Source organism: Parambassis ranga, chromosome 3 (genome assembly GCF_900634625.1).
Source record: "Parambassis ranga chromosome 3, fParRan2.1, whole genome shotgun sequence".
NCBI lineage: Eukaryota > Metazoa > Chordata > Actinopteri > Ambassidae > Parambassis > Parambassis ranga.
In genome coordinates this window covers 13,175,318-13,199,472 of record NC_041024.1, presented here as the reverse complement: position 1 = coordinate 13,199,472, position 24,155 = coordinate 13,175,318, and the positions used below count along the sequence as shown (strand labels likewise).

Here is a 24,155-nt window from a genome sequence, read left to right as displayed (position 1 = left end):
TCTGTGTAAATTAAATTAGTCTGTGTTGAAGCTGAAAGCTCCTAAAAAAGTCTGCAAACTGAGGTTAAGATACTTTTGTACGCTGTGTGAACACAGACTCTGCACCACCCTGACTTTCCATCTGCATCATGACCACTTGGTTTATTTTGCATTGCATATATGAAAAAATAAGAATTTTATTAATATAAATGCTGCTTGCTTTGTGCTAATAACTTTGATAAGACCGTCACATGTACTCTTTTAACCTGACACCATAACTCTACCTCTGGTCACCATGGCCATCCTCTGTATTCTGAGCACTGGTTAAAAATCTGCCCTGAGCCAACATCATCATCATCAGTTGCCTGCACCAAGAACCTTTCACTTTTCCTTATCAATACAGGCTGTATTGATGAGAGCAGATCCCTCAGTATAAGAGACCAACTGCACACCAAATGGCAGACTGGAAAAAAAATGTTAATGGAAATGAGTTTGTCCTTTAAAACTGGCCCTTGCAATTAGGAGGAAGCATTGATAGGAGCAGGACAGCTGCTGTGTCAATGTCGATATTGATCCAATGTCCATCACTTATTGTGTGGAGGGATCAAAACCCCTGCCCCCTTTGGCCGTCCTCCCTCCCTCCCTTCCTCCCTCTGTGTGAACCTTTATTCAGTAGCAGGACCGCTGCCCAGCTGTGATGTCCAAAGAAGACAAAACACACACACACACAGAAAAGCTGCCCACTCCTATAAAGAGTTATACTTATATAAAATGCATCAGAAATATCCTAGCTGTTGACTGGGTATGTCACTGCCTGGAACATTAAAATAAGGTTCATAGGTTTAAAAGTCTAAATATTATTAAAGGTCAAAATGTGTTTGTTTAATTCGTCAGATTCAAATGTTTTAAAAGGAACAGCAGGTTAAAACAGGCTACTCATGTAAAAATAAATTTCAAACTCTAATAGATTTATAAAATTCTGTTAAAATGAGCAGCTGATGATGTATATTCTTGTTCTTCTTTTGACTGTATAACCCAGTAACTGACCACAGCCTCAGAAGGGGTGGTGAACACCTCTCTTACATAATGTGAGAAAGTGCGAGCTTGGCCTCATTCATGGTCAGCGAGGCTCCGCCCTGGGAGACTAATTAATCATGAATTCAGTTTCAGCACCTGCCAATACGGCACTTTTTGTGGGTGGAGGACGTTCAGCCTGCATGTGTGCCCGGGTCAAGCTCTGAGGCCAGATCAATGGAGTAAAAGTCATTATCAGGTTATGAATGTTGGTAAGGTTGTGGGCAAAAGGGAGCCAGCCTTCCTGAGAGCTGCTGCTGCCATTGGCTGAGGGCTGTGCTACCACACATGCCCATCCCCACTGACCTCCAGAATCGTCCAAAAGGCCGGCCTGAATCGTGTGTGACCTTTTCACTGACCTCTGCAGAGGGAAGGGGGTTTTAGTGCCCGGGTCGGGGGGTGGTGGATAAACTGGGACTCTTCAGCTGATTTACCACAAAAGGCTCCACATACAGAGGCATCGAAGAGTCCTCTCCACATAATCATACAACAGAAACACAGATCACAAAAAACATAAAATAGAACAAATAAATACAAGCTTTTCTGACAACTTGATATAGAAAACTAGCTCCTTAGATGCCAGCTTAAAAGTTAGGCTCTGGCTTCAGGGCGTTCCAGGGTGGTTGATTGCCCCCAACTGGAACAACTCGGCACTACACCCACATACACAAGAACATACATACAGCAAACCTCATTATCTACCTATTGGACATCTGTCCAGTAAATTCAGCAGTAAAAGTGAGTTATCAGTACAACAGTGTAAAAAAATAAGAAGATCAACAGTATTTGTATGTATTCACACAACTTCCGTATGTGTTGTGTGTACACAGCATCATCACAAATTTAAAGTCAGCTAATAAAATATGATAAATGATTGTTATTTATTTAAAAAAATTGGCAGTAGACATTGGGTGTGAGATATTCTCCCCACAAATACCTTTTAAAAATGTACATTATCCCTGACCATGTTCTGTGTTTCTGCTTGTTCTCACACTCTTATCAGTGTGGGAAAAAAATCTCACACAAGAAAGACAAACACACTGGAAGGTTGTCTGTGTATTGTTTTATTTTTCAAACATATTTCTATTGAAATCTGTGTACTATATGTCACATATATAGGTTGGGATTTAACAGCTACAGTTCCTTTTGCCCTTTAAACTGTCATGTATGCTGCTGTAATGCACTTATAGGTGTTAGAATAAAATTTGATATATCAGAAAATGAAGTGTTGATCTATCAATAATAATAACAACAACACATATTTATATAACAGTACTTCCATTCGGAGATCAATAAACACAATCACATTCTACAACACATTACAAACGAAGGTATTTCATTTTTTTAAATACAAGTCAAAGAAGAGAATGTGCTTAATTTCAGCAATGTTTACATGTAAACATTTAAAGACGTGCACTTGAAGCTAAGGGCTGTGGTTTCAAAGAGCAAATTAAGCAGTCCGCAGGTGACAGATCAGCAAAGATTTAGACAGTTGAGAAGTAAGACTCATCAATATGAACAAAGTGCTTCACTTTATAAAAGCATAAGTATAAAATTGTGTTGCCAGAGACAAGAACCAGCCAACAATTATCCTCTTTTACTAGCAACCTGTAAACATGGCAGGTAGTGTAAACAAATCAGAAACATGTTAAAACCACCGCTGAAGTAGAATTAGTTTAGTTTGTTTTTACAAAGGTGTTACAAGTGAGTCTGAAAACAATAATCTGTACACACTCGGACAACCAACAAAACATTTGTTTAAAGATGTACTCTTAAAAATAGAGCACTGTGCTAAATAGGCACCCTCGATGAATAGAAGAAACAAAATGATATCGACAAAATCGACAAAAAATATTTAACCCCGACTGTGTGCAGTCAGTCCGATTATGCAAAAATACTAAAAATATAATATGAATATACATGTATTTACGCTTATATTAAGGGTGCATAAACTGTCAGTGTTGAACTTGAGGATCTATTGATCATGATTAAACTTGGGAACGACAGCTTGTAGAAGGCAATGTACAATATAATTTATGTCATTAACAAAAACTGAGTCATGTTCAATTATCTAATGTCATTATGTACAAGTATGCATAGTACTTCAGCATAATCTAACATTGCAAGCAGTCACTTCTGCCCATCTGTGGCCCACACAAACTACAGTATAATGAGTTGAGCCTCTAACTGGTCCTGGTGTCGGTACTTTACTACCACAATGATTAGATGAAGTGTAGTTGCTCAAATTTGTGTAACTTGCACGTCTTCTGCTAAATTCCATGTATATTTAGTGCAGCAGTGTTTTCTAATGTAGTTGTGGAATGAAAAATGTAAAATACAGAAAATGTAAAGCTGGCACTGATGTCTGGGGGAGCAACAATAGAGACAGACACTGAGTGGTCTACTATGTCAGAGCATCAAGACCCAGGAAGAGTACAGCCTGAAAACACAAGCGATAGATAGTAACAGAGTAGCTATTAAAATATTTGGTGCAGCCTATGAAGCCATCACTGCTTAATCTCTCTAAATAATAGCGATTAATATCTTAAAACTGTGGACATTCTGTGTTATTTTTGCAATTTCTACCCTGTGAAGATCCCTAATGCCCACCACCTACACACTGTGGTGTGAGCGGGTGCAAATCTATACAGTGTTTCTGAAACTACTCTCACTGCCAGAAGGGGGAGACAAAAGTTACACGCTTCTACAGATTTCAAAAGTGGTTTTAAACAACTGAACAGTAACATCTGAGTAGTAGGGAGAGACACTTTAATGAGTTTACAAGAGCAGCAAAATACTGTAGCTAACCCCAAAGTCTCACATGTACCTGATGTGAGAAGCGGCACAACTGATCCTGATCTAAACAGACTTATGTTAGATGTTCCTGTTACATGTTGTACAGTTTTCCTTCACATTACCAATGCTGTAATTTTCACAGAATCAAGTTCTTTAAATATTTAAGCATTTGAGCAGAAGAAACAGGAGTGACGACCCCTCTGAGCGACTTACACTAAAGAATCAAATAATAAAGAAAACCTGATTTGTAAACTTTAGAACAATATAAAACACTCCAGATTCAACATCCTTTCTCCATGTGTGCCCCAACAGAAGACCAAAGGGAAGGTTGTGCAACACTTTTTCATCTGTCACACAGCTGGCAGGTTAAGACCCAGGTCTGACAAACAGCTTGTTTCTCCTCATCAACATCACCACATCACTGGCTTTACTTTGACAGTATTAATGTCATTTCAGCTCATCTACCACATAAACACACACACACACACATTAATCAACCCCGTCAAAGCCTTGTGCATTCTCAATGGCGATGTGAAGTTTCTCCCTTAGCTCCTCAAAGGACTCATATGGAGGAAGATCCAGCCGGTTGAAGCTGTACAGGTGACACAGGTAAAATGTATAATGCTGTTAGCATGAGTCATAAAAACATTGACATCTACATTAGGAATAAACATTTCCTAAATACTGGGATGTGCCATTTAAGCTGACAACTCTTCAGTGGCAGACCATATTGACCGAGTCAATTGATACCGAGTTATGACCATATCCAGCCACTAGAGGGCCTCCATCCACTGAACACTGTGAGACACTCAAATTTTTTTTGTATCTGTTGTAAAACATGATGAATGTGACTGACATGAATTTTCTGAGCTGCTGAAGTCTCAAAAGATACCTTTACTGTCAATACCTGGATCCAAGGTAGAGACAAGTAACTACAAAGGATGGCTACATTTTACTTAATGAGAGGTTATTCCCATATTTATATGTATGATGACAGAAAGATGACACAACGCAACAAAATCACCTAAAGTTTTATATCAGGTAAACTACAGAGTTTGAGGTGAATCAGAAGAACAGGAAGTCTCTTTTCCTGTTTGTCATTCATGGAGAGGAAGCTAATATGATTCTTCAGATTGCAGAGCTTTGACCACTAAAATCTAAACAGTTCAGCACTGCATGCAAGTGAATCTTTGTAACAAATCTAAAGAAAATTCCTGAAGGCCTTCCTGAGAAATCCCTGCTCTCTCGGTTCATCGGCACCAAGGAGTGAACACTAACTTTTTAGCCTTTTTAGATGCTGGCTCACACTTTCAATAAAGTCTAAAAAGGTCTTAAGTACTTTGCTTAACATATCTGTGTTTAATATAAAAAGGGGGAAAAATCCCAGTAAAGTGCTCACCATGTGTGGGCTCGGGGAAGTTTATCACGTGTTCCCCACTGCTCGATGGTGAACAGCTGTGGTCCGTTAGACCCTGGAAAATAAAACCACCAAACAAACAGCCATCACTTCAACAGGGATTCATTTGCAGGAAAGAAAAAAGTCTAAGCCACCTGTCTGATAGAGACAAGTGTGAAAATATGAAGAAAAAGCTAAAACAGACAAGATGAAAATAATCATCTGTTCAGAGTACAAATGAGTGGATGACATTAAATAACAAAGCAAAAAGTAGTAAAGACGTTTTCTCACCATAGAGTTCAGCGAACCCGTTCATCGGAACCCTGGACGTTCCAGTCACAAACTGTAAGAGTCGGATTCTCTTTTCTGCATCCATCAGCAGCACTGTCTACAACGGCACAAATGCACAGCTTAATAACCAATATCAAGGTCTTCTTAAAGCAGAAAAATCACAGAGGTCTGTGGCACAGCTCTCCATGGCTACAGGTATGGAAAGTTGTCTTACTTTCCAAAACCACCGGATAACTACGTGGTTGGGGCAGTAGCCGTTCTTGTATTTGGTGTTCTCCCTCCAGTCATTCACATCCACGTCTCCAAGACCACACATGAGAAGCTGCGGAGGAAGAAAAGGCAGGTCGACAAATAATTGTGTATTGTTCCTCCTGGAGTCGGACCTGTTTCTGCATATCAGATCGACTAACAACTCACCTCCAGCTCATTCTCATCAAAGATCTTGATCAGATCTTGTGGTATCAACTCAAAGAATCCCTGAAACATAAACATATATCAGAGTTTTCTTGGTTGTTGTGTGTTTACCACATTAAAATGTATCAAATTCAATACCTCTTTGAAGGCAGACATCTGCTTCTGTACTCTGTTCACAAACCTCCACTGCATCACCAGGCTGTCAAACACAGAGCAGCAGATTAGAGTCGAATTATACCTTTAATTGTGATGTGTCATTTTTGATGTGAGCATCTCTTTACTGGATGTATTCCTTCTTGTTTTCATTGGTGACAACAATTTCTGTGCCGCCCGGCGTCAGCTCATGTTGGTGAGTCTGGATAGGAGAGATAAACACAGTCACATGGAAAGTCACAAACTGATTGGTGGGACAAAGAAAAGAAGCTGAACCTGTCCAAAGAGCTCTTCATCAATGGTGAACCTCAGATCCAAGTCCATTGGATCGTTTTCCAAAATCCACATCAGAGAGTTAAAATATTCACTGTCCTAAAATGCAAAACAAAAGGGGAACATTTACCAAATGAATTATTTGTAATGTTTCTGATTCCAGGTTAACTACAGGGACACTTACAACAGACTCCATGTCCTGGAGGGTGATCGGCTTCTGCAGCATCATCTTGTAGAAAGGCCGAATGAAGAAAGCTTTTAAGAGCACAAAGATGTTAAAAACTGCACAATCTCTGAAATTCTCATGTGTACGATCAGGTAGCACTCACCATCGAGGAGTTTGCCGTGATACACTGCCATGCCAGCCACACGGCCAATGAACTTGAAGTAGGACAGGTGGTCCTCGTTACATAAACCTGAGTTAGGATTAATCTGCAGAGTGTAGTTGTCCCTGAAAGACAAAAGCGACATTTCTAATAACAAATCTTAACACTGGTGCTTATCTTGCATTAAGGGTGATTCCAGCTCATTCACAATTACACACACCGCACAGGCAGACTATGTTTAAATACAGCCAGTTACTGTGTAGGGTCACATTAATATTTCCAACAACACATCCTATGGAGCTGTGAGCAGTAGCCAATACATTGACCTTTTGACCCCTGAATGCAGAATGTTGACTAACATGTCTTCTAAACGAGTTAGGGGCTTGTAGCCATGGCGACCTCATCTTTACCACATAGCACTGTGGTGTTTTGTCCCAAACAGAATAAACTTAATGTGCTTAATGGGTGTTTTGAAAGTGTGCGGAGGTTTGGACTCACGTGGCAGAATATTCGAACAGTCCATAGTATGGATTAAACATCTCTTTGGACATGAGGAAGAACCACTCCCTGGCCACGCCACCATAGTCCAGTCCCTTCTCTCCCTCAAACTCCACCCATAGTCGCGCCTTCAGCAGGTCAGCCCTCTTAACTGCAAGGATGCGTCTGTACGAGTCCTCCAGCACAGCGTTTCGCCTCAGCTTCATCTCAAAGCGGTTTGGGATGTCAGCCTGCCTCAGAAAGAAACATTGTTGAGTACTGGTGAGCTGGATCTAGACTAAGAAATTTCAGTTAAGTAACACTCACCGGTTTCTTCAGCTTCTTTCTGAAGTAGTCATACTTCTGTTTGTAATCTCTGGAATAAGGAACTGCCTGTGATCAATAAAATAGATTATTCAGTGACAAGAATTAATCAATTGTAACCTGATAACATGCACAAGCTATAAAAGGATTTAATTAATGCCCATATTTTATTACTGAAAAATAAAAGGTCAAATATAAGCTATACTCACTGGTCCTGTAATAGCTGAGTTCTGTAACCTGGGGTCATCCCATTGTGTGGTCTTGGTGTCTATGAAATTAATTACATTCATCAACACAAAAACATATCAGTTATTGTATTATTGTATATAATTTTTTTAGTTTAAATACATACTGTGATCAATGTAGAATATCCTCCCATCACTGTGTACCCTTTCCTCCCAACCAGGCTTTGAGTTAGAAAAACATAGATTGGATTAGACATCAAGCATATCATCAGTCTATCAGCTACTGATTTTCTGCAAGTGATGAACTTACCGGCAGAGGGCCGAGATCAGCAGGATCCAGTGAGGGTGTCCTCCTCATGTGAACAGGAATCTTTAATCTGGGATCTTCCTGTTCAGAGGAAGGCGAACAGGGTGTGTTACATTCAGATAGGAAATGCTTACAGAGAATATGCTGGGGAAACAGTTCTGACTGTTCATGCACATTAGAAAAGGATGTGGAGGTAAACTATGAGTTTCAGTTTTTAGACAGAGCATGGGTTTTTTTGCCAGAAACAAATGGCCTTTGGGAAAAATTAATCCTGCTACATTCTCACCCAGGTAGTTCTCTTTGTATTGTGGTCGATAAAAAATGGTCTTCCATTAGGAGCACTGCGAACCTCCCAGCCAGCTGGCAAGAAGCCAGACTCAAATGAGGCCTCTGGGCTTGGTGTGCGCTGAGGAGACACCTCAGGCTGCACAGGTGACTGAGATGATGTGGGGCTTAGTGATAAGCCTGTACCACTCTGTCCTACCGCCACCTCTGCTGCTGCTGCTGCTGCTGCTGCGGCTGCTGCCTCTGCTGCTGCTGTCGCCTCTGCTGCTGCCACTGCTGCCTCTGGGGCCCTCTGTGCGGTGAAAAACCCCATCATTAAAGCGGAACGATTTTAGGATTAGTGTATTGATGAATGAATAAGTCAACTGTGTACCTGAATAAGGGGTCGTGTCCATGTAGTGGTTCTGGTGTTGTGGTTGATATAGTAGCGTCTTCCTTTACTGTCCCTCTTCTCCTCCCAGCCTGGAGGCAGTCCAGCTGAAGTTGGAAGCAGCTATTGAATGACATAAGCATTTAGTACAGTGATCAACACTGAAAAGTCCAAACTAAATAGGTGTCTAAAATACTACACCCATATATCATAAAACACTGCAACAGCAGCATTTTGACGTATGACCTGGTAAATAATTAGAAGGCTTGATTTCAACAGAGTGTGAAATACTCACCACAGGATTAACAGGATGTTCCTCCCCAGCTGGTGTCTGGGCACTTCCTCTGAAACTGGAATGGCTTGAATTACCAGCATGATTCTGCAGCAGAGAAGAAAGATAACAGTTATCACTCAGCTTCATTTCCACCTCTGTCTCTCTCGGTGGAGGCTGGTGGTTTACAATAATCTCATTTTAAATCTCTCGTGCTGACTTTTAGAAACTGGAATCTGATGCTGCACAGAAACTGACCGTCTGGGTGGAGCGCTGCTCAGCAGCTGTGGCACCTGAAACAGGCATGTTTCTCATCTCGTCGCAGAGCGAGTGGAACTCCACAGCCATATGGGGTGAGGGTGATCTGAGCTGGTTATTGCTGTGGTATAAAGTGGATTCATCCTCTGTGATGATCTCCCAGCTCTAGAAGATGAAGAGAGAAGGTTAGATCCAAACAGCTTGGTCCAATTAATTCTAATGACACTCAGATACATCTGCAAATGTGTAATGTTTAAATGTCAAAGTGCTCAGAGGAACTACACTTCTAACAACACCTGGCATCTGCGTACTGTAGCTATCACATCTGCAACTGACTCATACCAGTATTGTAGATAACTACAGCCTTAACCTTCACTAACTGATTTTTCTGCAGAGGAAACAAACAGCTGAAACAACACTGGCATACTTTCACCTATTAAACTTTAGAGGCTAACTTGTCAAAAAGGTGCCTAGTTACACATCTAAAAGACATGGAGCAACACTACTTTTATTTGGTTTCATGTTTCAGGACACATGAGTCTTACTTGACCTACCTCTCTACGCTCTGTTTGGTATCTATTAACTCCTGAAGGGAATATCAGCCCTATCTGTTCTCTAACCCTAACATTTGCCTTGATCCCTCTGACATGGCAGTAAACCTGTAAAGGTCCGTTTACCTCTGGAGACTCTCGTGTGTTCTCATCGGGGTCTGAGATCTGTCTGCGCGTGATAAAAGCATGCTCTGCATCCCTATTATTGTTCTGCCTTCTCTGAATTTCCAAATCACCGTCCCTGTTTAGGGGAGACACGATATGCCGTCACTCATCAGTAATACACCAACAGCATAAAGGATGTGACTTTATCGGTCAGACATCTTACTGTATTGTGGGTCGCTGCCACTGTGTGGTTCTGGTTTCATGATTGACATAGTAGATTCTTCCAAGGTTGTCCTGTCGCTCCTCCCAGCCAGAAGGCAGAGGGGGCAGCAGCTGGTTTTGTCTGGGACCCGACATGTCCTGAGACTCCAGAAGCTCCCAACCAGGCTGCAGAGCACACACAACTGTTTAAACTGAGGTGCACAATGATGAGAACATCCCAACAACCTGCCATGGATACATAATACAAACATAATACAAATATAATATAAGGAGTTCTGCCCCTAGCTTTTCAAAGGGGCTGTAGTCCTCCCAATGATCCCAGGCCACAGATTATAAACTACATGAAGGTAATAAACAGTCAGTTTAAATGACATTTTATGTGTTATATATATGTATTTTAAAGATAAATCCAATTCAACATAGATTAGTATTGCTAGCAGAGATTGGAGAGAGTGGTGCCTAAAATGTTTATATTTCAATGATAAAAAGGTAATTTCTGACATGACTAAGTATTAACTTACATCCATGTCCTCAGCCTGGTTAACTGTTTCCTCCTCTGAACCTGAGTTTTTGGGCAGGTAGGTCATTTTTAGCCGCAGATAACCTTTGACTCTGGACTTGTGGCTGTGGAGAAATAAAGATGAATGATTTTTTAAAAATAAAACTATGAGTGGTGTCCGTACCATTTTCTCCTTTGAGTTATTATCCATTACAAAAAAAATGGAATGTGTAACAGAGAAATAATAAATGAGAGCATGCCAACCTTCGTGGGTGAAGCAGAAAATCCTTGAATGTGAATGGCCTTTCTGTGTTAGGATTTTCTGTCTGAGAACAACAAAACAAAAATAATAAATAATTTCTTCATACTTCTGCTTGGCACTGTATCATAAACACAGTATATTTTAGGAAACCACTACATGAAATGATGGTAACTGTGCAAATGAGGGGTAATTTGGGGGTGTTGTATTTATAATAAAACAAAAGCAGGATGGTAACATAAACACGACGGACCATGTTTCCAAAACTAGAGACAGCGATGTGGAACAGACACTTCTATACGGGTGTTTATATTTACATGGTGAGACTGAGGTCTGGAACTTGTACAGTAAAAACAGATCACAAGAAGACATGAGTATACAAAGTAACTGGATTTGCTGCTACCAAGGACTCACCGGAATCTGATTTAAGGGAACATCCACCTGTCCCAGAAAATCATCACGTGTCTGACAGAGAGGGAGAAACATACAAACACACACATACGTCAGAATCATGGTAATATTATCTGCACACATGCAAACACTGGGCCTGCCTAGACATGTTCCGTTGCTTAGCTGTCTGAAGTGATAGAAGTGTAATATTCTAATGGGAGCGAACAGTGTGTCTGTGTTGGGCATCTATGGCATTAAAGAACTGTAACAAACCAGCTTTAGTCATTACATTAAACACAAACTATCTCTTCAATGGCACAAACACGGCACTGTTTTCTTAGTCTTGGTACGATCCATAGTGCAGATAGGAATGCATTTATCAGCACACAGGGAAGGACTGCTCTGTGTTATTGCTAGAGAGTCTGGAATTCAAATAATGCAGCGTTTGCTTTGAACACTTCAACTAGGTGCCAATATCGCCCAACCAAAGAAATTAATCACATTAATTTAGCCAATAACGATTAATTTGTCGATTAATTGATGACAATTATACTTACATGTTTTTGACTCTAAATCGCCACATTGTTCTAAAATGATACCGACAAATCATTAGGTCAAGTTAACTACTTCATTCTAACAGGTTAAGCTGGTAAGTCGTGATTAGGCACCAACCAGCCATGTGTGAAATATGTATTGATAACAGATGTACAATGCACAAACTGCTTCAAAATTAAATAATAATGAAGCAAACATTTAAAGTAACTTTGTCCTTCAAATGTTCTAATCTTAAGGTCACAGAGGAGTGCATATCAACATTAAAATTAAACAGGACAAATAAGTTTAGAAAAGTCACATCAGTGATTATTTCAAGTTAAAAAAATGTGTCTGTGCAAATTAACCTGTGAGTGGAATATGTCACACACTAGTGCATGTTTTCACTCATACTGTACAACAGCAGCAGAAAACAAATTACAAACAAACAAACCGGACAATTCCACATTTAATTTAGTAAAGATCGGGAGGGCAAACATTAAGTTACTATGGCAACAACCAACGCTCCACGCTTCGAAGCGCTCAACTGCTTTGAACGTTACCCTGGATTTATACTGCACGCGAGTATAAGTGCAGCGTGGTGCTTTACGGACGTAATACGCCCGTCTGTCTCACAACATCAATTTACACCAGGAGCGTTTCAGAAGTGTAGCGCTGTAGCGCTGCCGCCACACTCTCGTGAGAGTCACGTAGTAACCTGCCTGTTTATCTGATGGTTAATGTCCTCTCTATGTGTCAGGCAGGGTTACAGAGCAGTTACTGAAAACTCAGTTTACTCCCTCAACACACAGAGCAGCTCCTCACCTCCCACTCTGAGAACAGCTGCTGCTTCTTTCCCTGCCTTTTCCTTTCTGATGTCGTCCTTATAAAAGCATGTTCTATCATATAAAATAGATAAGTGGCAAATATTAATCGGTGACAGTTTTTCTGATGATTAATTGCACGCAATACGATTTTGCACAAGCCTACTTCACACATTCACTGTGTGCCTTAAATCCAGCCACTGCAGTCTCGACAGCAGAGGGCTGAAGGTGAACACACTGCGCAGCGGGAGTCAGCTTTGTGACCAAATTAACACCCATGGCAGGTCAATCTGTCTAACAGCAGTACAGAGTGTGTACACCAACAAATATAGGCAGAAGCCTCCTTCGTGCTGCCCTTGCACGTCTAATAGTGAAGCCAAAACTAGAGACCACCAACACCACCATTTGAAGCAATGTAACCATCTCCTCTACATGTACAATCTAAAGTGAAAAATACACATTACAACACAATCTTTGATGTTTTCATCAATGGAACAATTCATTATTATTTTTGTACAGTGTGATAGATGCTCTAGGTTGTTAGGGTTGCAACACCCCCTTAGACAAGGTATAGATGCTTTACAATGCAAACAGTCTCACCTCCCAGAGGAAATGAGCCCCCTTCTGTCAGTGAATAAAGTATTTTCAAGAGCACCCTTTCACACATACACAACTTTGTATCTCCTGTAGAAAAACATTCACTGTCCTTTATAAGTTTAGACTTTGCTCATGTGTTCACCAGATAAACTGCTGAATTAAGTTGTAGACATCTTGGGTGACTGATGCCTATGTCAGCTCAGTATTCCACAAACTAATCCATAGACATTTAAAAGTCTGAAAAATCAAGTACCTCACTTCAACATCTGCAGCAGACTAACCACCTTATTCCAGAAAAATGTCCTGAGATCAGTGCAGCAGGGCTTAACAATGGGGGAAATGAATGCTTTGGCCACATGATAAGAGTGTGCAAGATGAAAAGATAAATGTCCACTCAGAGCATCCCTGAAGGTTCATATGACACTACATGTAACTACGTTTAGCTTGTGGCATTAAGCAGCGCTGACCACATACTGATTCTGTGGCAAACAGTTCTGCCTACTTTGACCCATCACATAACAACCAACAGTCCTTTGTGAGGGCAAGTTCACAACCTATTAAGTGTAAAAAGTAGAAAATATGACTCAAGATACATTACATCACAGTCACACCTAATTCTTTTATACAGCCTATGATCTGGACAGCTTAAAGGGGAACGCCTGCATTTACTGGTCTGGTTTGTGGAATTATACCAAAACATAAATGTTTTTTGAAGTGTGGAAAAAAAAAATCTGACTTGTGTTTTTCCACCCTTTATGTGTGACATGACCACACATGGTTGATACACGGGGTTATGAGGGCCCTACAGATAAGATTTTTAACACCACAGCCAGTGGCATCACAATTAACACATTCTATATCTATATATAGATATATATCTATATATATCTATATATATCTGATAAGCATTTTTGTAGCTGCTGTAATCTAAAAATTTGAAGGCTTTGAAGAGACAAGAGACAAAGCTAAAATTTTGAACATCTTTCGTTATTACACTGTAAAAAATGTAGTTTCACAGAGAGTAACGGTCGTTTGAGAGTACTAAGTTTATTTAACCATTTCTGAGATAATGCATGTTTCAAAATTGTAAATATAGATTTTTTTCAATATAATATTTAATATTTTTCAACTGGTTGTCTTAACTGTCAATACTGCCATATGTACAGGATATAAAAAAGGATCAAACTTATGTTACTTTCAGACCTGCAAAATAAAAATATGAATACAAAAAGATGCAAAAATAAAATAAATAAAAGGCATACAAAATTGTATTATATATATTTAACATGGGTAGAATATTTCTGATATAAGAGATTATTAAGAGATTGTTGGGAGGACAGGTGACACTTAACCAAACATGCATGGAGTTTGATTGTATGAAATAAATCAGTAGCCGTAGTTCAAAGCTTCAATCTAATCCAGATTTAGGAAAGGTAGTTTAGATCTCTAAAACTAATGGACTGGTTAAGTACAAGATGAGACCGTCTTTCTTGACAGCCGCTAAACACAGGGGGGAGGCTGACACCTGATATTTTACAAACACTGCCTGGCAGGGGGACCCACAAGGACGGTAACACACCACCCAATTACTGGGAAAGGCTCACCCTCTGATTCTGCCTACAGTGCCTTACCCCTGCCACACACACCATGTCCACAGATGGCTGGCATGACTGTGCGTTGCTCTAGTATCATGCTGTTAAATTTGAATCCACGGGACTGGGCAGCCCTACAGACCCCCAGACTATCTGGAGTCAGGGGGAATATTTCAGAGGCACTTTATTTATACCAGCAAGGGGCACCGCTTTTCCCACCACTAAAATTAGCCTGGGTAAATGCTTAAGTCGATTACTCATAGCGCTAACAGACTAATATAAGTGGATAAGTATTCTGAAGTTGTGCAAGAGTTTACACACCGACGAGCAAACTTTCAAGATGGAAGCAGCATTTTGTTTCTTATTTATGCATTTCTTGGAAACTCATATGCAGATGGCTTTACTGTAATGTAACTGAATACCTCTGAATGTTTGTCCACATCGGGCTTGTTAATTGCATGACTTAGCTGTAGCGCTCTTCTCGGTTACCGAATGTCGCTCTGTCCTGTGGTGAGCCTAATGGCTGATCCTGAGTAAACAGAGTTTTAAGGATCTGAATGGCACTAAGCAGTGAGAGGAGCAACACTGCACACTGCACAATAGTCCCATGTCATTTTCCTTCAGTAGATGACAGCTGAAGTCACAGGGAGGTCAGCTGAGAAGAGTGGAATCTACTTAATCTACCAGTTAAACCACATTTTAGGCAAATCCTCTAAGTTCCTTCAGAGCAGCCTCAGTATCTTTAGAAAAACGCTCCTTTGATAGTGGTTAGCTCTACTGAGGTTCAGGTATTTTTGTTAATACCTGTTAAAAATGTATCACTCACCTTGAAGATTTGATCCGGGCTCTTTGGTGTATTATTCCACTTGTGGCTAGTGTTAACATCAGAAACAGAGCTAGGTAACTTAGCAGGACAGTAAGGGGACAAATGTATGTGAACATGTGGAGAGCAAGGGGCGCTGAGTTTTGGATTAGAAACGTGACATGAAATTCCAGTGTTAGGGTAGGGCACCTCAAGGGAAAAGCTCCTTTGTATGGCGCGATGACAGTGGTTTCCTTCTTGGCCTTTTCCTGATGAACAGACCTTATACTTTTTCTCTAATGGTTTACTCGAGGAAAACAAACAAGCAGAGGTACTACGATACAGTTTTTTGTGAGCGTCATGTTCACCCTCTGGGTGTGCTGCTGGATAGTAAGCATCAGGATATTCCACGTTGAAAGTAGTCATGGTTGTAGCTCCTTTCTCCAACATCATAGGTGCCTGGTGGGCAAAGTGCAGCAGCACGCTGCTAGAGTGACGATTCGATTTGTCCAGAGCTGATGATAGTTCCATTATTTTACTCTTGGAGTCCTCCAGTTTGCTTTTTGGTTCATCATGTAAAGGAATATTAAATTGCACCATGTGTTTCGTGTCCCTGAACTCAGCTGAACAGCTTCCCTTTGGGAGACGATGGCCACTTAATGCCATGACAGTGGACCCTTTGCAAGTCACTTCCTCCTCGTCTTGTGAGTGTTCATTGGCAGATGTCTGAAAAGATGACTGAGGAGACCCCTTCACTGGTGGGAGAGCAGGTAGAGCCACAGGACTTACAGGGGAAGCCGGAGGGGTGCTGCAGGGGCTCTTTGGAAATATAACCAAGGAGGAACAGCGTCTCAGCGGGACCTTGGACTTGCAGCGGATTAAACTCCTCTCCTGGGTGGTCCCATGCTTTTCTGGAGCCTCAAGCTCAAAAATGCTGTTGCTGCTACAGTATCCTGCGTCACTGGCCATGCTGCTGCTGCATGAGCCGCCGTCAGAGCCAGTACCTGCTCCTCCTTCACTGGCTCCTGGGTCTCCATCCTCTATACTGCCATCCTGCTCTCCAGTGAGCTTCCCACAGGGCTGCAGTGAGATCTGCAGAACACTCTTCTTATTACATCCTCCAGTGTTAACCCTGGGTATGAAAACTGAAGAGTACCGACTATTAGGATAGTCTGGTGACAAGGGAGTCACCTTCAAGTGGACAGAACTGTGCGCCAGACTCTTTGCGGGGCTGTGAGCTGACACACCGACTCCGCTGTCCACACCATGGCTGCTGAGGCTTTCTGACAGAGGGTCAGTGTTGCTTCTCCTTGACGCAAAATGCAAGCGGAGCCTACGTGCCATCCGTTTAACACTCTAATCCCTGCAGTGCGGGAGAGAGCTGCATGATCAAACTTGCTGGCAGGAAAAAAGGAGAGCAAAGCAACTGCTCCGAACTCCGCTCTGTGATCACAATCATTAGTGGCTGTGCATTGCCAAAATAGCTCTGGTGACAACTTACATTCCTCTCCAGGCTGATCTCAGCTTTTAGTCAGAAGAGGTCGGTGATTCTGTTTGGAGACATGACCCAAACACACGACCTTTGAAACTAGAGCGATCCCCCAGGTTAGCCCCTTTCGGAAGCTTAAATCCTACATGGAAAACAAACACTAAATCATAAAAGGTTAGCGCTTATACTGCTGACCTGCTTTATAACCTTAGGTTAGTTCTGGTTAAATGCACCTCGTGAGGTCCTGACAGAGAAATGTCTAACACCTCGTGTGTGCTGCAGCCACTTCACTGCTGTTTACCACTCTGGGAAAAAAAGCACCATGGTAGTCCTCCATGTCGAATCTCAGACTGAAGCTCCGGTAAACTGTTACATCTGCTTCGGGCCACTCACTCAAGACTCCACTTCCTCCAGCAGCTATGCTTCTAAAGTTTCTGCTGCTCAGTGCCCCCACAAATATTTTTACCCACTGCTATTGAATTACAGGAAATCAAAGAGAAAGACTTTTAACAACATTTTGTGTCAAATAGAGGACAAGGTTGCCAAAGCTCACAATACAACACCACAGCCTGGTCAAATCTGCAGGGAAATGACCACGAACTGCAAAAGTCACGTGTCATCAAGTGTATTTATGCTAAACCCATGAATATTTCTAGCCTAAACATCTCCACACAAAAAATTACCTGTTCGACTGAACAACAGTCATGATAAGAAGCAGAAAGAGCTGTGATTTCTGTGTCTTTACAGTGACATGACACTTGTTATATGACACCTCATGTAACAGTCAGTGCTGGTCTGATTTCCTTTCCACAACTGTTGACAGTTCTACTTATTAATGGCAACCTATTGTGAGCCAGGCTGGCCTATTTTAGGGAATTACTCTGCCTCCAAATCAGTTTCAGTATAATGCTTAACAGTAAGAGTCACAGCCAGGATAAAGACATGATTCACTAGAGGGCAGGTGTCGCAGCAGAGCAACTCATCAACTATTTTTTAAAACTAACATGTAAAACTGCCAGGAGACCTTGTGACTGTGTAGTAATCACAACCGGGTCAGTAGGGTGTGGTTACCGGAGATGCTGGATACACAAGACAGGCTGTCAATCAGCAGGTGTAGCTGTAAATAGCTATGCTAACAAGTTGCTAAACTGTATTTATTTACCCTTTTGATGGAGAACAAACTGTCTCAGTGCAGCTGTGTGGCAAAAGAAATCTGTTATGCTGGCTGCTGAGATATAATCATATGAACTGATAAAGGTACAACTCAACTTTCCTAACATTTACTTATAGTTTTCTAGGATTTGCAGCCATTAGTGTCACAGTGTGACAAGAGTTTATTCTGTACTGTTACATCAAGGTTTAAATCTCTCCCTTTGTTCTCATTTGATTTGAGAGGCGGAGTGTGGAAAAAAGGATCTACATTATGTAAACAGTTTTCTTCAAACAATCCCACAATGCAATGCTTCATGTGTCACATGCCAGAGGTCAAAGATCAAGTAAACTAAAACTACAAACCTCATAAATAGTTTGTCATTTCTATTTACGAAAATAACCTGAAGCATATACTTTAATAACATGACGCATATACTTTCCATATGTGTGGTTATTGTGTATTGTGTAGAAAATTTCAGCCTGTGCATCCAATAACAAAACAGTTCTTTATCATTTCATTGCTGTTTTTTTCCTCATGTAAATTCACGGTGGTAATGAATTCAAGGGTGTAACCATGGCAACTTCTGTATTCTGTGTGTGTCACATGCATAACCCCTTATTTATGCTGTCTCTGAGGCAGATGATGCTACATAGACATTCATCTAGTGTTCAGGAAACTTACAACATGTTGTTGTTATATTAGATTAGATAATCTGATCTCTGGTGGTATAGCTAGGGGAACTACTGCAGTGAACCTGCTCAGCAAGCAGCAGAGGTGCTGAAATCTGCATAACTAAAGAGCACATAGTTTTTTTTTATAGTGTTTAGAAAATGAATCATCAAATACTGAAATGCTTTACTACACTCCAACATGTCAGTCTGTTATTTTGTTATCCAAACCTAAAAACAAACATAAAAATCACACTGATTATGGTCATACAGTGCACTTTGAAGATACATAAGGCACAAATAACAATATCCCAAGATTTAGATGACACAATCAGATACATCTCCTAATGCAACTGTGTGGTTAGCATACTCAGACCCTACTGCCTGTTACAAATACAAATAAATGAATGATTTTTCCATATTTTATACTGCTAAGTTTAGCAAGTTAAACATGCACAAACACATGCATCAAAGCACAGAATGGACACACCCTCCAGATTTCTACTAATTCTACCTTGAGCATGAGAAGGCAGATTTGAGCCAGACACACCCAAGGTTATTTTATCATGTGACTGTAAACCTGTGATGCAATGACACATTCTAGAAACATTCAGCTGAACTATAAACAATCAAAATATCAGATATTAAGGTGGAGCTAGAAAAGCTACACATGCTGCCACCATTATACACAAATACAGTGAGGATTCAGAGACTTCCAAAGAGACAACACAACAACATAACTGTAAAGGGGGAGGGATACAACACATCACATTTCTTTCTGTGCATAACTTCCTAGATTATTAGAAACAAACACTATAAATACCAGCTTACTCCTGATCCAATCACAACCTAACATGCTGAACATTAGCCAATCACTTGTAAGCTGTCAAACTTTAAAACGTGTCACTGGTGTCATTTTCATATTTGTTATCAGATACACACAGCGAGCAGCAGTTATGCTGTCACTGTGGTCTTGCTGCTCATGTGACCCAGGACCAGTAGGAAACTGGGTCAGCAGCTCAACTGATTGTTTGCAACAACCTGTGTAATCCATAAAAGAACACCAGTGCCTATACTCCTTTTATGGGCACAGAACAATCCAAACACCAGTTTTTACCAAGCTGCTGACATTTGGCTGCTGTTCAACCCCACTTATGCCTTTGAACTTCAGCCCCACGTGTAGGTTGCCCTTATTTACTGCTCTATCTGATTGGGTATCCCAGTTTTCCAACAATATCACACATCATGGCAAAATAATGGCTGCTGTGTCTTTGACAATTTGCACTGGCTACAGGGTCTCTACCCTTATCTATGAGCATATCACACACTGGCTTCTTTTAGCCTTCAGCCTGTTTAAGGTATATACTTAAGGATCTATATATTAATGGTCATAACAGAATCTGTACATCAAGTTTTCCAAACTCACTGTGTCACACATGCTGAACGTGTTACAACTATCAATTAAGACATGTCCCTCTGTTGCAGAGACTCTTAAAATTGATTTCCAATACTCTCCTTTTTCTCAGACATGTTTAAAACCAGAGATCAGCTTGGTTTATAAAACACAAAATGCTATTAATGTGACTGTAATCCACCGCATAACCACAGGCTATCCACCTTTAGGATTAGTATCTTCTTGGTTTCCTTGTGTCTGTGCAGCATTAATGTTCACTGTAAGCAGCATTAGCTGGTGGTAAATCAAAAATTAAATCAAATCCTGTGTTCCTGCAATCATGTCCTGTCATTATTTCCACATCAAGATCACTCAGACGAAGTACGTCTAATGACATTTGTGGTCAGGTCATATCAAATATCCTTTGCAGTGACCAGCTAAATATTATCTAAAACAAAGCTTGACTGTTTGCTAGTGGGTGCTTGCACTGTGTGCAGCTGGTAAACCTGGGGTAAATGAAGGATGTGGCTAAGGACCAGTTTATTTTGTTATTAGTTTGGTTTGTTATTAGAATGGATGAGGAGGTGACGGTGTAGGCTAACAGCTCATGCTCTGCAGCTCATTAGCTTCCTGCCTTTCTTTAGCTTTCTACAATTTTTTAAACCCTAAATATTTTTAAGTAATCCATCACAGCAAAAGGAATTCCAGTAATTCCAGTCTTTAAACTTACACACAAACCATTCCATGGATGCCCTGCTGAGACATATAAAGTATATTTTGTCTGTCCTTTCAGTGCACTAGATGTGTTGAGTTTACAAAGAGCAATTCAACATGCTCTACACACAGAACCATTTTCCACTGACAAATCATTTGAAGGTTGAGTAAGACTTACCAGGCGGTTCTCATCAAACACCTCAAACAGTAGACGATGCTTCCTGGGATCAACCTGAAACATGAGATCAAGGTTGATGGTGAGGGTACTGTAAACATTATCCCTGCTTAACAAATACAGTCAATGAATGCAGTTTCCTGAAATGAAATGTCTTTACTAGTATCTTGGAACATACAGGGAAGCATAAGAGATACTGCAAACACATGCATTGTTCTGAGTAAGTTTCACTTACTTTGAAAAAGAATTCTTCGTTCCACTTCGGGTCCAGAGTCTTTAGGTAACATGAGATGAGAAAAAAAAAGTTAACATCAATCAGTGCACAAATAAAAATGGAAGTGGATCTGTAATGGTGGGTCTTCACCTTTTTAATAGTTTTAGTCTGAAGACTTGTGATTTCTCCATTGACAGGATCATACAGAGAAAGCCTTGTATACGGATCACTGCAACAGGAAGACAGACACAGGTGAAGAGTCGTGTTCATAAACATCCATCTTTCTTAATGTTTTTGACAGTTATGATTTCTGCATTAGTGGTTTGTGTGGCTGTTTTGCCATGACGTGTCTCTTGCTGTGTTTCTGAGGGAGATGGACACATTTGAAACACTTTATATCACTGCACTCAGTCCTGAGGAATATCACCACATTTCCATCAGCTCATCTTATATTACACAATAATTGCCATTTTGCAATGATTTGAGACACTGTACAACCATATCCAGCAATCACATCACATCATGTACTACTCAGTCTTACTGGCAGTAGCTTTCCCTCATTAGTAATGTATTACTGTAATACAGCAATTCTGGCCATAACACGAGCAATTAACCATGCAGCAAAGGCATTAAAGTCCCCTAAACATCCAACAAAGTCAACATTGTATAAACGTTCAGATGTCATTGTTAGAGTGTATTCATAAAGACAAAAACAGACTAACAATGGGTTTTCTTCATTGGTATGTGCAGATCCTATCGTCTTCTCTCTTCAAACCACAGATGGACATTTGGTTTGACGTGTCACATTTGTGCCTTCTGGTGTTCTACTCACAATGTTTAGCACAACACCTGTACGTTTTGCTCAAGTGCTGAGCAGAATCCATGCCACCACCAGCCGGGCGCCATGGAGGACAAACTGTCTGTGGATAGACGCTGAAATAACCTGTCCCCTGGAGAGAGGTTTCTGATCAGGCCAAAGGGTCATCAGCACAACTACGTAGTGACTGACGCCTACACCGTTGCCATAGCAGCCGAGATACTGTAGGTCGGTGATGTACGTGCACACAAATCCGAACTGATCAAATGATGACAGTCTGTCCAATATGATTTGTCTGCAGTCGTAACAAAGCTTTTCTGTCTGACCTAATCTCATTACTACTGCCTTCTGTTTGAGGAAATGTCACATAATTACAGGGTGGTTTGTAAGGAAACTTCCAGGGAAAAACAAACACTGTAAATGAATAAGGAGAATTAATAATGAGGGAGGCTAACCCTAACCCTAATGCAGAACATTGTCCTTTGTTCAATCAAAATAATAAATATGATATGGGGGACTTTTGATTTGACTTTTAATTTGAATATCTATTTCAGTCTACTACATGTGAGCAATGGTTGTTTTCCTCTTATAATTTTTCAGACTAAACAGGAATATTTAGGGTGTTACATTGGAGTAGGAACACACTAATAGAATAATAGATCAAGTCATAGTACAAGAACGCCTTGAGTTTCTCCAGCTTACCTGGCTCCAAGAATGTCTTTTTTGGCGAGCCCTAGTCCAGCAACAACTTTCACTTTGAGGATTCTGATGTTTTCCTGATTTAACAAAATAAAAATATGAATGAGATTATGACAGTAACGGCAGTCAGATATAAACCAACAAAGACACACACTCTGATTCTAGTTATACAGTGATAATGCGGCAGGTTTAATATTGTGCTGTGTGTGGTTATGTAGAAGTCATTAGAAAAGGTAAATGATAATTGGGAGTGGGGGAAACATGAGTCCCATCACATGCATGCAGAGAAGTGCTGTACAATAAGTGTTTAGTCTCCAGATGAGGTAACGTCCTGACAGCAGTTGGCACTTTGCACATAATGCACACAGCCTCAGTTTTTACTCAGAGGTCAGTGATTCATCCGGAGATTTCGCAATCAGCCACACTTTCCCCACACTGCAGTGCCTAGCTGACCAGCCTACATGATTAGAAGTAACGTAAAAGAGTTTGGGGAGTTTTGTGTGTGTGTGTCGAGGACAAAACAGGGAGGCGTAAACAGGCGTTCTTGTCTGAAAAAAGGAAGCTAGTGCTCTCTGTCATTTAGCATTAGCTGGGAAGTCGTGTGAACTAATCACTTGTATCGATTTTCTATTGATTAAGTAGCACATTTATGTAGTTGAGACCAAACTCTTAAGGCTGCACGGTGAGCAGCTGGTAAATCAGCTCCGACTAGACCCGTCCAGCTTGTTCTATGTTTAGTTAGCAGCAGTTAGCGTCAACTAGTTAGCCAGCTGGCTAACGACGCGATCACATGAGCAGCCTTGATAACAAATGTGTAAGTTTACCTCATCTGTGTGAAGTCCACGGATATGTGGAGAAAGTGCAGCCATAATATTCCTCGCCCTTCCTGCTTACAGGGACACAAGAAGAAGAAGAAGAAGAAGAATACGGCAGTCCAGGCACCAGGAAACTCAGTCTGTGTGGTTATTCTGCCTCTTTTATTTCCTCTATGTGTTTACGATCGTAGATACCGTGAACCTGACCGAGTGGATAGTTGACAGCGTCGTCACTGCCCGTATCCATCCTCCTCCCTCCTCCCTCCTTCTTCCTCCTCCTCCTCCTCCTCTTCCCGTCTCCCTGCTACAGCCCGAGGAAACCCAGAAGAAAACATGACTGCCTTCACCACTAACACCAAGTGTAATGTTCCCCCATTAAGTAAAAAAAATATGAATCAACTGTCTCTGTGATGTCACCATGCTTGTATTTATGTCCTGTCTGAATTTCCTTTTGTATTTTACATATT

General features: G+C 40.8%; 1 protein-coding gene across 3 annotated transcripts; it reads right to left on the bottom strand.

Annotated features, from left to right (window-relative positions):
* Positions 1 to 2,101: 2,101 nt before the first annotated feature.
* nedd4a (NEDD4 E3 ubiquitin protein ligase a) lies at positions 2,102 to 23,943 on the bottom strand. Of its 3 annotated transcripts, XM_028402587.1 has the most exons (29): positions 23,698 to 23,943; positions 22,877 to 22,950; positions 21,508 to 21,586; positions 21,379 to 21,417; positions 21,147 to 21,200; positions 11,230 to 11,280; positions 10,821 to 10,882; positions 10,579 to 10,681; positions 10,059 to 10,222; positions 9,857 to 9,971; positions 9,180 to 9,344; positions 8,946 to 9,029; positions 8,654 to 8,773; positions 8,282 to 8,572; positions 7,999 to 8,076; positions 7,856 to 7,910; positions 7,713 to 7,771; positions 7,507 to 7,572; positions 7,201 to 7,430; positions 6,706 to 6,827; positions 6,561 to 6,631; positions 6,380 to 6,475; positions 6,232 to 6,305; positions 6,089 to 6,149; positions 5,954 to 6,013; positions 5,751 to 5,858; positions 5,537 to 5,633; positions 5,249 to 5,321; positions 2,102 to 4,441 (listed from the first exon to the last, which is right to left on the bottom strand). In XM_028402587.1, the coding sequence occupies exons 1-29, from the start codon at positions 23,740 to 23,742 to the stop codon at positions 4,339 to 4,341; spliced, it is 2,799 nt and encodes a 932-aa protein (XP_028258388.1). In that variant the 5' UTR covers positions 23,743 to 23,943; the 3' UTR covers positions 2,102 to 4,338. The 3 variants fall into 3 exon arrangements, with proteins under 3 accessions (XP_028258388.1, XP_028258387.1, XP_028258386.1); XM_028402586.1 differs by lacking the exons at positions 21,147 to 21,200; positions 21,379 to 21,417; positions 21,508 to 21,586; positions 22,877 to 22,950; positions 23,698 to 23,943 and adding exons at positions 15,576 to 16,914; positions 17,053 to 17,446; XM_028402585.1 differs by lacking the exons at positions 21,147 to 21,200; positions 21,379 to 21,417; positions 21,508 to 21,586; positions 22,877 to 22,950; positions 23,698 to 23,943 and adding an exon at positions 15,576 to 17,446.
* Positions 23,944 to 24,155: the final 212 nt, after the last annotated feature.

Excerpts from the sequence above, each read along its gene's own strand:
- nedd4a (XM_028402585.1), bottom strand. The coding sequence starts at position 16,895 with ATGGCACGTAGGCTCCGCTTGCATTTTGCGTCAAGGAGAAGCAACACT. Across the intron at positions 8,573-8,653 it reads GGACACGACCCCTTATTCAG|AGGGCCCCAGAGGCAGCAGT; the intron begins GTACACAGTTGA and ends TTCACCGCACAG. Across the intron at positions 6,150-6,231 it reads AACAAGAAGGAATACATCCA|CCTGGTGATGCAGTGGAGGT; the intron begins GTAAAGAGATGC and ends TGTGTTTGACAG.